At 41.6% G+C, this 12099-nt stretch overlaps 1 protein-coding gene across 1 annotated transcript; it reads left to right on the top strand.

Moving 5' to 3' along the window:
- Positions 1-492: 492 nt before the first annotated feature.
- Positions 493-3973, top strand: LOC136882204 (cuticle protein 18.7). Its single transcript, XM_067154768.2, has 2 exons — positions 493-544; positions 3435-3973. Exons 1-2 carry the CDS (start codon positions 533-535, stop codon positions 3867-3869), a joined length of 447 nt encoding a protein of 148 aa, XP_067010869.2. The 5' UTR covers positions 493-532; the 3' UTR covers positions 3870-3973.
- Positions 3974-12099: the final 8126 nt, after the last annotated feature.

Genomic DNA, 12099 nt, shown 5'->3' with positions numbered 1-12099 from the left:
TTATATTGAACTTCCCAATGTACAGTAGGTATAATATCTGCTATTAAATGCGCTGCTTACGAAGCGTGCAAGAAAGTTGTAAGGACAAATTATAACATCACGCAAGTCGGTGAGCAAAAAACGGAACAGATCTTACCACATACCTGTGAGCCTCTAACCACAGTTTTCACGTATTTCATTGTCAAAGGCTAGACCTTGCATAACTTAACAATAGATCTACTGTACCTTATTGTGTGTGACCTTGCTCCGAACGACCCTGCTGAGATGTGAAAGGGTTGCGGTGCGTTCGTTGTCCTTAAGGCATGGCGCTGTGGCAATTATTGGCCATGAAAGAGCAAATATCGACGGAAAGGAAGTAGGAAGAAAAAACCCTATCTTAGGTATTGTACACTGTTACGACAGTTAGGAGGGGCGTTTAACCACACCTGTGCTGGAGAGAGGTATAAAAGGAGGGCGTACGGTCCGTAGAGGTACACACAGCCTTACAGCGAGTACTGGAAATACCAGCAGCGCCAACAAACCTATCAGCAACATGAAGTTCTTGGTAAGTAGCTCTCAGCTGAATTCCAATGTGGTGAAGTCCAATCTGTACCACGGATCTGGCTTAGGAGTCATCGCTTGCGTAACAAGCTCACTAGTTTTCCATTGAATCATATCAACTGATTACTCTTAAAAAAAGAAAATCTTGGTCTCCTTTGAGAATTATACTGATAAGATTTCTTCTCCCAATCAGTTCAATTAACGGCGGAGGGTGTGGGTTACACGGGATCATTTGCCGAGAGCTTGAAGAAAGGATGTAAAGGAGAGGGCGTATAAGTCTCTGGTAAGACCGTAATTAGAGCATGGTTCCAGTGTATGGAACACCTCACCAGGTTTACTGAAAAACAATACTGGAAAAGATCCAAAGGAAAGCAGCTAGTATTTTTCTGGGGGATTTTCGACAAACGGGTAGTGTTACGAAAATATTGCAAACTTTAAGTTGGGAGGACTTGCGAGTAAGGAGAAGAGATGTTAGACTAAGTGGCATATTTCTAGCTGTCAGTCAGGCATGTGAATTGTGGAACAATTATTAATGCAAACATTCCTACTTGGGCCTAATAACAATATTCAATAATATTCACAAGTAAACAGAAAAATAGTACTTCATTTATAAATACAGCAAATAATTTGAAGAAATGTTTTATGTACGAAGCTATCAAAAATGATCACAAGTTAAAGAATCAGAACAGAATTCAAAAATAAATTTTCTTAATAACTGTCCTTTTACCGTACTGCATATTATTTATTTCATGATATGAAATGTGAAAAGCTCTTCAACCAGATGTACAACCTGAACAGTCTCCATTGGGAAATGTACCTCTCTGAAGAAATGGTCGGTTTCTAATCTCATTTCTTGATATCAAACTATCTACCACCTTCTGCAGATTCAGCGCCACAGCAGCCTCTGAAGACTACCAAACTCTACGTTTTAGGGGGAATTAATATCTAGAAGGAGAAGCCTTTTTTTGGGGGGGGATGGTATTCTGTCCCCTATAATCATTTTAAGATGGGGAAGCAGAAAACTCCTTAACCTCACCCCCAAGGAGCCGCCACTGCTGCCATTGGAGATAAAGCATATAATAATAGTTTAGTAGTAGGAAGGATAAAAATAGGAAAATAAAATTGGGATTGAACAAGACAAATAGGAGTTAGAGTTAGGAGATGTTCAATAAATTTCCGAATTCCTTGAAATAAATTAAGGAAAATTTAGGGAATCTGCCACCTAAATGCATATCATTGGTAATTGGCTGGTTGAGTGGTCCGAATCAAGACCTTTGGTTCAGAGTATACCGAGTTCGATTCCCGGGGGGGGGGGGGGTTGGGAATTTTAATCGCATTTCGTTAATTTCTATAACTGGGGATATCGTGTTTAAAAGTGAAGTTTCTATTTGTTCTTAAAATTTTTGTAACTGTTTTATTCTGTTAGTTTTCCATTGTTTTATTCCGTCTTTGTGTATTCTTAATGTGTTTTTTTTTTACTTTTAATTTGATCGCATATATGGTTTGATTACAAAAGGCCTTATTCCATTATAATACTTTTTATGTACCGTATTTAAAAATATTTTTTACGAAAATAAGGCATTGCGAATTAGATCCACTGATAATTTTAACTTTATAATCATTATATTTCTTCAGGGTACTGGCCTTCGGTTCACAGGGTCCCGGTTTCGATTTCCGGCAGGGTCGGAGATTTTAATCGGTTCTGATTAATTCTTTTGGCTCAGGGACTGGGTGTATATGTCCGTCCCAACACTCTCCTCATCATATTCAGACAACACATAACACTTCCAACCAGCACAGAAACACACCATAGTGATTACATCCCTCCATATAGGGTTTGCGTCAGGAAGGGCATCCGGCCATAAAACATGGCCAAAACAGTAGCCCCAAAAAAAAAAAGAAGAAGAAGAAGACTCATTTTTTTCATCGTCAACTTTTAAAATCTAGTCAGTGGGTAAATTTTAAATTCTAATTATTATTACATTTCGTTTCATTTCATACCATTAGAGGACGATGACCTAAATGATAGGCTCCTTTAAAGGACATCATAAATTTAACTAAGACCATAAGAGAGCCTCCGCCAGGCTGAGGGACTTGGCAGGTTCGGTCCTGGCTCAGTCCGGTGGTATTTGAAGGTGTTAAAATACGTCAGCCTTGTGTCGGTAGATTTACTGGCACGTAAGAGAACTCCTGCGGGACTAAATTCAGGCACCTCAGCGTCTCCGTAAACCGTAAAAGTATTTAGTGGGACGTAAAGCAAATAACATTATCATTATAAAGAGAGCTTCCGTGGCTCAGGTGGCACTGCACCGGCCTCACACCTCTGAGTTCCGTGGTTCAAATCTCGGTCACTCCATGTGAGATTTTTACTCGACAAAGCGGAGGCGTGACAGGTTTTCTCCGATACTCCGGGTTTCCTGTCATATTTTCCAGCAACAAACTCCAATATTGTTTCATTGCATTTGTCAGTCTTTAATCATTACCGCAGAGGAGTATGACATGTTTCGACAGCCGGCACAGTTTCTCTTCCCGCCGCTAGATGGGGGGCTTCATTCATTCTATTTCCTGACACGGTTAAACGACTCGAAACAGGCTGTGGATTTCCGTTTTCAATTCAGACCACAAGAAACAACTCTAGTACAGAGAAATTACAAGAGATATTTAGTGCAGCTCTAGAAATGTAAAATTTCGAATGTACCTTCAGACATTTCTGACATACAGGGGCAATAATGTGAACATTTTAGCATTACAGTATAGTACAAACCCACTCCGTCATCATTGTACAGTACATAGCACAGTAAGAAATATATGGACCTGATGATATCCTCCTTAGAACTGAACGAAACTTTGGTCTGAGATAATATTTTATCAATATTGTTCACTTTCTCCTCCAGGTCGTCCTCTGCGCCGTCATCGCCGTTAGCCAGGCTGGCTACCTCGCAGGAGGTCTCGCCGCCTATGGTGCTCCAGGTCTGGTCGCTGGCGCCTACGGTGCTCATGGAGTAGTCGCCGCACCTGCCGCCGTCGCTGCTCCAGGACTCCTCGCCGGTGCCTACGGTGTTCACGGACTTCTTGCCGGTGCCTACGGTGCTCCCGGACTTCTCGCCGGACACGCTGCCATCGCCGCTCCCGCTGTAGCCTACGCCGCCCCCCATGTTGTCCCCGCTGCCGCTCACCCCGCCTCCACACTCAGTGCTGGCGGTCCCGCCGGATACACCGCTCTGTCCCCCGCTGGTACCCCCATCGAGACCCCCGCTGTCCAGGCTGGACGTGTCATCGACGCCGTTGCTCACGTCAACGCCAAGGCTGCTCATATCTACGGCAAATAGGCACCACACTTCACCCTCCACATCTCACCCTTCTTACGAGGCTATCTATGGTACAACATGTATAATAAACACCTCTATTTTTCTATTAAGTTATATAAATAAAATATTACTTGCAATATAATTACTGTCCTTGTGATATTCTACCCGATGTCTATCCTCAGTCCCTTCACCAACTAAAGTGTCGTGTCCAGAACCATAGTGGGCCAAGTGCTACCTTTATATATATTTTATTTTTAGCTTCCCTATTGATAGGATTGGCACTAGAACAAAGTAGCACTCGGAGTAAAATATCAGGGAATTGAATATAAAACAAGAATAGAAAGAGAGAGACTTCTATACAATTGCTAAAATATTATCATTATCATTATATCATTATATTCTATTCATAAATCAGCGGTTAAGTAACGCATGTTGTTAATGGTAGGATACTCCAACAAGGCTTGTGACACAAAAATAATCATTAAATAAGCTAAGGAAAGATACATGTTGACCTACTATATATAGCATTGTTAACATCTAGGACAAAATACACTAAAATTAGTGTAGTAATATTCAAATTATTATAAGAGAAAAATGTAATGCATGTAACAAACTTTAATGAATTGCAATAAAAGAGTGCTCTTTCCCTATTTTCAGGCGATCCAGAGCTGGGAATGAGAGTACTCTATTCTATTCACGAGAACAATGTATGCTACAGTTTCCCTTTTTTCTTTTCTTTTTTACAACTTTCTTTGGCGACGAATCATTTTCGCATCTACAACTCATCACTGCTTAACGGGAGTCATGACCGAAATTTGGAACCACTGACTCTCTTATTGCAAAGTACTGTTGATCACAACTGCGAGCTCACTGCATTATCTTTACTGCTCCTTGATTCAATCTCGCTTACTCTACTACCATCATGAGAGGACATACATCCTAAAAACTTGAAATTATCTACCCGTCCCAACTTTGTATTCCGAACCTGACATTCAATTTTCTTAGATTTCAAACCGTATTCTTCTTCTTCTTCATGTGCCATACTCAGTTCCTCAGACGTTGGTGATCACCCTGGAGAAAGCTCTCCTTTCTTCAGCTATCTTGAATAGTTTATCGGTGTTGTTGATGCAAGTCCAATCTTTGATGTTTCGGAGCCAAGGCGTTAGTGGTCTCCCACTTCCTCGCTTTCCTTCTAATATCACGTGTAGAAGGCCTTAATAAACTGCTTTCCAGGCTTTGACGATATTTACCAGCACACGCTCAGCTTCAGCTCTTCTTAACACTTCATGATTGGTTACAGGCCATTTTGAGCATTCTCCTGTGTAACCATATTTCAAATCTGTTCATGGAGGAAGTTTTCGGAGTCAAGGTCTCTACTTCACAAAGCAGTTTTGACCAGACGTAACATTTCAACAGCTTTTGCTGAGTTTGGTGCTTAGATTATCACCACAAAAGAATTGACTTACCTTTTGAAAATATGATTTGGGATTCTCAATAAGCGTCTGATCTCCTTGTCTGTTAAGGTGCTCCAAAGGCATGAGAACCACCTTAGACGTTCAATCTATGAAATAAAATATTTAAAATAGTTTGTGCTGGGTACGCCTTGTAATACACTTTTAATAATTGATAAGTATTTATTCATTCATACTTGTTTCAGGAACAATATGCATTCCTTTCATCAGTGAAGTAAAATCAAAGAATAAAAACAATATGACCCTATCTTTTGTTTAGCTCACAATTTAAAGAAGTATTAATATTTAGATGATGTTGAATGAGAATACCTAAAAAATGTAAGATCTTGAAGTTTTTCTTGTTTTCTTCTTTTGCTTCCTTAAATGATTAAGCGCTAGTTTATACACTGACTGACAGAGCAAATGCAACACCAAGAAGGAGTGGTCAGAACTTTATGCCAATTGCAGGGTAGACTGACGTCACTGAGGTATGCTCATGATGTGAAATGCGCCGCTGTGCTGCGCACGTAGCGAACGATAAATGGGACACGGCGTTGGCGAATGGCCCACTTCGTACCGTGATTTCTCAGCCGACAGTCATTGTGGAACGTGTTGTCGTGTGCCACAGGACAGGCCGCCGTCAACGGAGGCATTTCCAGCAGACAGACGACTTTACGAGGGGTATGGTGATCGGGCTAAGAAGGGCAGGTTGGTCGCTTCGTCAAATCGCAGCCGATACCCATAGGGATGTGTCCACGGTGCAGCGCCTGTGGCGAAGATGGTTGGCGCAGGGACATGTGGCACGTGCGATGGTTCCAGGCGCAGCCCGAGTGACGTCAGCACGCGAGGATCGGCGCATCCGCCGCCAAGCGGTGGCAGCCCCGCACGCCACGTCAACCACCATTCTTCAGCATGTGCAAGACACCCTGGCTGTTCCAATATCGACCAGAACAATTTCCCGTCGATTGGTTGAAGGAGGCCTGCACTCCCGGCGTCCGCTCAGAAGACTACCATTGACTCCACAGCATAGACGTGCACGCCTGGCATGGTGCCGGGCTAGAGCGACTTGGATGAGGGAATGGCGGAACGTCGTGTTCTCCGATGAGTCACGCTTCTGTTCTGTCAGTGATAGTCACCGCAGACGAGTGTGGCGTCGGCGTGGAGAAAGGTCAAATCCGGCAGTAACTGTGGAGCGCCCTACCGCTAGACAACGCGGCATCATGGTTTGGGGCGCTACTGGGTATGATTCCACGTCACCTCTAGTGCGTATTCAAGGCACGTTAAATGCCCACCGCTACGTGCAGCATGTGCTGCGGCCGGTGGCACTCCCGTACCTTCAGGGGCTGCCCAATGCTCTGTTTCAGCAGGATAATGCCCGCCCACACACACTGCTCGCATCTCCCAACAGGCTCTACGAGGTGTACAGATGCTTCCGTGGCCAGCGTACTCTCCGGATCTCTCACCAATCGAACACGTGTGGGATCTCATTGGACGCCGTTTGCAAACTCTGCCCCAGCCTCGTACGGACGACCAACTGTGGCAAATGGTTGACAGAGAATGGAGAACCATCCCTCAGGACACCGTCCGCACTCTTATTGACTCTGTACCTCGACGTGTTTCTGCGTGCATCGCCGCTCGCGGTGGTCCTACATCCTACTGAGTCGATGCCGTGCGCATTGTGTAACCTGCATATCGGTTTGAAATAAACATCAATTATTCGTCCGTGCCGTCTCTGTTTTTTCCCCAACTTTCATCCCTTTCGAACCACTCCTTCTTGGTGTTGCATTTGCTCTGTCAGTCAGTGTACACCGTGTTGTCACCTGTACTTCTTTCATGAAACGAATGAATAAATACTTTTCAATTATTAAAAGTGTATTGACAATGTGGAGCAAACACAAAAGTATTCTAAATAATTTATTTCATCGATTTAGATAATTCAATACAGGCTCAAAGCAAATACCTATTATGGTTAAGTTTATCAACAGTTAGACGTTCAATGTTTTGATTAATAAAACGGAGACTTCCTCATTGTTGCTTCTGCTAAATATAATGATCTTGGTTTTTGTGGTACTGATGTTTAAACCATACGTTTATCTATTGAGATGAATTCTACTCAGCAGCCCTTGAAGACCTTCTACGGTGTCGTATACAATTAGTGTGTCATCTGCATATCTAATATTGTTTATGTCGACACCCTTTACTTTCACACCTACTTCAGTATCATGCAATGCTTTTTTGAAGATGTGATCGCCGTAGAGATTGAATAGGAGGGGTGAAAGTATGCAGCCTTGGAGTAAATCATATAACCAATACAATAAACAAATTAGAAAGAATACACCATATTGTTGCATGAGAAAATTTCCACCTTTTCATTTTTCTATGGTCACGTCAAAAGTAAACTGAACCTTACCTTACCGCACTGTAGGTATTCATGTTTTCAAGATGAATTTAGGCACTTCTGCAGTATAATAATGTATACAAGGTTCATTTTCATTATACAGACGCATACGAAAATGAAAACTACGCTAGGCGGTATGATATGGACATTAAAGTTAAGATATCTGAAACTCTGCGCTAAATAACCTATACAGATTACCTGGTTACTTAAAGGTAATTAAAATGGGTCCAGTACGAACATGCTGATTCTAAACCAAGTTAAGATAAAAGTTTTCATGTCGTGTAAGATCTCTTAGCCACAGACGCCCAAGAAAGTTTCGGTTTACTCGGTCTGCCATCTAGTGGGCCTAGAGTAAAACGGAACGTCAAAATTGACGAGCAGACAGCCAGATGGCGTCAACTTGAAATGTCTGCACACGGTAGCTGAGGCCATACGATAATTATTATTACCCACATCATTCGCTCATTTACGTGCCTAACAGAGACTATGGTGCGTGCAATGTTATTCCTGATAAAGAGCCCTACCCCAGATTCAGCCCTACCCTTTCTAACACCCGTCAAGTACACTTTATAATCTCCTATCTCTTCCTCGTTATCTCTCCTTACCCGCATATCACTTACTCCTAGCACATCCAGATGCATCCTCTGTGCAGACTCAGCCAGTTCTACTTTCTTTCTTCCATAAGCCCCATTAATATTGATAGCTCCCCATCGAATTCCAGTTCGTTCGCCAAGTTGTTTCCAAGGAGTCCCTCGCCTGTCAAATGGGAGTGGGACTCCGTTACTCCCATAGGTCCGAGGCTTGCTTAAAGTGTTCTGAACTCGGTAAATTCATGAAGCAGGATGCTACCCTAATTGCACATAGTCCAAGTGAGGATCTTTCCTCTAATGGGTTATGGATCACCGGTGAATTGTGTAGTCCTAGCCGCCTGAGCACAAGGAGGGCCACGACTCTGAGTATGTCCGAGATGCTCACTCCCATTCCATAGCAACTGGTATCCCGACTCTAAGGACCACTTACTAGGCCACTCAGCCGTTGCCCATGGTTCACGATCTAGGACGTGACTACAGTAACCCACACCATGAACCATATGAAAACATATTACCAACATAAAATACACTTTTGTACTGGTATCAGTCCTAAACGGGCATGCATGTTAGTTTTCTCTTTTACTTTTGTCTGCTGCAGTTGAGCGAGACTCTGTGGAACAGAAGAAGAAACAATATGAGCAGCCAACATTTTTTCTCTCACGATCACCGCATGAAACGGAGCCTGATGCTATATTCCATGAAGAAGTTACGTTTCTAATTTCTGTAATTATTTATTTATTTATTTATTTATTTATTTATTTATTTATTCTGTCTTTTTCAAGCTGGAAATTTCCACCAAGGACAACGTGTACTGTAGAATAATATAAATTTTAAAATTAATTTCGAGGAGTTGATTGTATAATAGTTTGCTACATCTTGTTTCATTCTCTTATTAATTCCATCATATATGATCTTATCTCCCCCTTTCTGTACAACAAATGTAATGAAATTCAATAGTCAAACTTCCAGGAATGATATAAAAGACAAAAAGTCCGCTTTATAAAATTACCGGGAACTGATAATTAAGGCAGTTTTTGACGTGATTTAGAATTAAACTATTACACTTAAATTTCATTGCAAATTTGAAACAAATATTTTGAAAAGTGCGCATTCTGCTGCATGGCCTACTCGTTCTCCGAACTTGAACTTTTCGTGGTTAGGAACTCTTGGTGACTCTAGCGCATGAAGCCCCAATTTAAATGGAGGGAGATATCGATGCTCGGGTGCTGGCAGCTGGTAACTCTCTGCAACACATATCTGGCGTCTTTTAAAGTTTACGAAAGCCAATGGCACATAACTGCAAAAGCTTGCATTGCAGCAGATTTTAGTCTTTATTTGTGTTTCACACATCACGACGCGTTTTATATTGCAGTGAATATTCAGAGGTCAGCTGAGTACGCTTCTAGCTGTGTATTAGGCGGACAGGTACGTTCGAATTCTCAGTTGGTCATTCTCGAAATGGTTTCCGTGGTTCTTTTTTAAATGCCACGGCCACTTCTTTGCCATTCCTAACCTATACACCCACAGACAACACACAAACAACAAACTCACCCTCATAGTGTTTACCGGGAAAACTAACTACAGTAAAGCAATTCAATTAAGTTTTTAAACTACCCCAAAGAGGAAACATATCGTAACACTATTACACCTGAAAAATAATCAACTTAATAAAATAGAATGACACGTTTTCTTCTTGAAAGAACATTATCAGATCCCATCAAATCATACTGAAATATTTAGAAATGAATATTTATGTTTATTTCTGTTTAATACGGAGAAACTTGTGAGCTGGAACTTATATTAGGCCGCTCTGCCGTAATGTATTGAGAGTAATATAAATTCTAGGGGTTTGACGAGTCTAACCCCTAATGTTTATACAAACCTCATAGGATAGCCGTTGTGCAGATTAGAGTATACTTGTTACACGCTTCAGTAAGTATGCACTGTAACCTATTACTGCATATAAATTCGAGATCTTCTTTTTATGTTGCCTCCCTGAAAGCCTTGTATTTCTCGCTTATACGCTCTGGTCTAGAGTACTGATCTGAAGTGTGGATCCCTTCCCAGCAATATTAAGGTACTGCCTTAGGGCGAGTATAGATCAGATTCTCACAATCTTCTACCGTTTTCCCACACCTGTGGGGTCGCGGGTGCGAACTCTGTTGCACATGTGATTTGACCCTGTTTTACAGTTGGATACCCTTCCTGACGCCAACCCTGTATGGGGAGATATAATCACTATTGCGTGTTTATGTGGTGGTTGGTAGTGTAGTGTGTCATGTCAATATGAAGAGGAAAGTGTTGGGACAAACACAAACACCCAGTTCCCGAGCGCCTCAACGCTGACCATTCAGCAAATCAGTCGGACATCAAATTCTAAAAATAGATCAGTAAAAAGTGTTTGGTATCAAGCTTTTATCGATAGATTATGATCTATTCTGTACAATGATGCGTACTGAATCTCTCTGAACTAGGCGCAAGTTTGTTAATGCACGTTTCATACACAAATGCATCGGCCATTTCCTTGATTGTCCTAAATTACTACAGTTGCTACCAATTCGTGTTCCTTCCCGTAAAACACGACAGGCTGTTGACTTTCACTTACCCAGGCGCAGAACTGAATCGCATAGGAACTCTTGTTTTATGGGAGCCCTAAGATCCCAGAATGAAATTAGCGGGATGGTGGATGTATTGCACTCGTCAGCTAGTGGAATTCGTAGACATCTTACGATGAAATTCGTAGTCACCTTATGGACGCCTCATAGACGCAGAGTTCTTTGTCCTGTTCTGCGTATTTGGTAACAAAGTTATATTTCCTTCTTTTAGGTATCGGTAATTTCAAATGTATACACAGTTTTCTGTTTTCATGTCCTTTCATTATGTAAACAAGTAGTAGTAGTAGTAGCAGTAGTAGTAGTAGTATTAGTAGTAGTGCAAGTGCTGTGGTAACCGAGTCCGATAGCTGCAGTCGCTTACGTGCGGCCAGTATCCAGTACGCGGGAGATAGTGGGTTCGAAACCCATTATCGGCAGCCCTGAAGATGGTTTTCCGTGGTTTCCAATTTTCACACCAGGTAAATGCTGGGGCTGCACTTTAATCAGGGCCACGGTCGCTTCCTTCGCACTCCTAGCCCTTTCCTCTCCCATCGTCGCCATAAGACCTATTTGTGTCGGTGCGACGTAAAGCTACTTCTAAAGAAAAACTAAATGCTGTTCCTATTGTTATTATTTTAATTATTATTAATCAGATGTAATTGAAAACATAATAACTCTGCTGATGATAAATAAACAAATACCGTCTTACTAATAAACGGTGTATAACTTTTATACAAGGTTTATACACCGTTTACGCGAAATTCGTTACTAATAAACCGTGTATAAGCCTCCTGTGTATACATCTGTTATAGTTATTCACTGAATTGCTTATACAGTCCAGGACCCTTGTATAAGCGTTGTATAGCAACGTGTAGCGGAAAAAAAGAAACGAGTGAGCAGTTTATTTTCGTGGTATTTATTGTCGACAGTAATATAATCGTTGGAAAATATTCGACTTATCCATTTAACATTGAACACACGTTGAAAGAATGACGATAACGTTGATGATCTTCACGATATTTTAAACATAGAAGACATACGGTACACCATTCAGAGGTTATGGAAGCTAGACATCTTCGTAAAGTAACACACTTTAAAGAGACGGAATGACAATGAATAACTATAAAATAAATGATGGTTGGGCGTATTTTTGTGTAAAAATGTGTTACAGATTAATAGACCTTTGATATTGCGAGTTTATTATACACTATCTGCCCC

Source organism: Anabrus simplex, chromosome 10 (assembly GCF_040414725.1).
Source record: "Anabrus simplex isolate iqAnaSimp1 chromosome 10, ASM4041472v1, whole genome shotgun sequence".
NCBI classification, from domain to species: domain Eukaryota; kingdom Metazoa; phylum Arthropoda; class Insecta; order Orthoptera; family Tettigoniidae; genus Anabrus; species Anabrus simplex.
The sequence above is the reverse complement of the archived record's forward strand: the minus strand, read 5'-3'. Positions and strand labels throughout refer to the sequence as shown.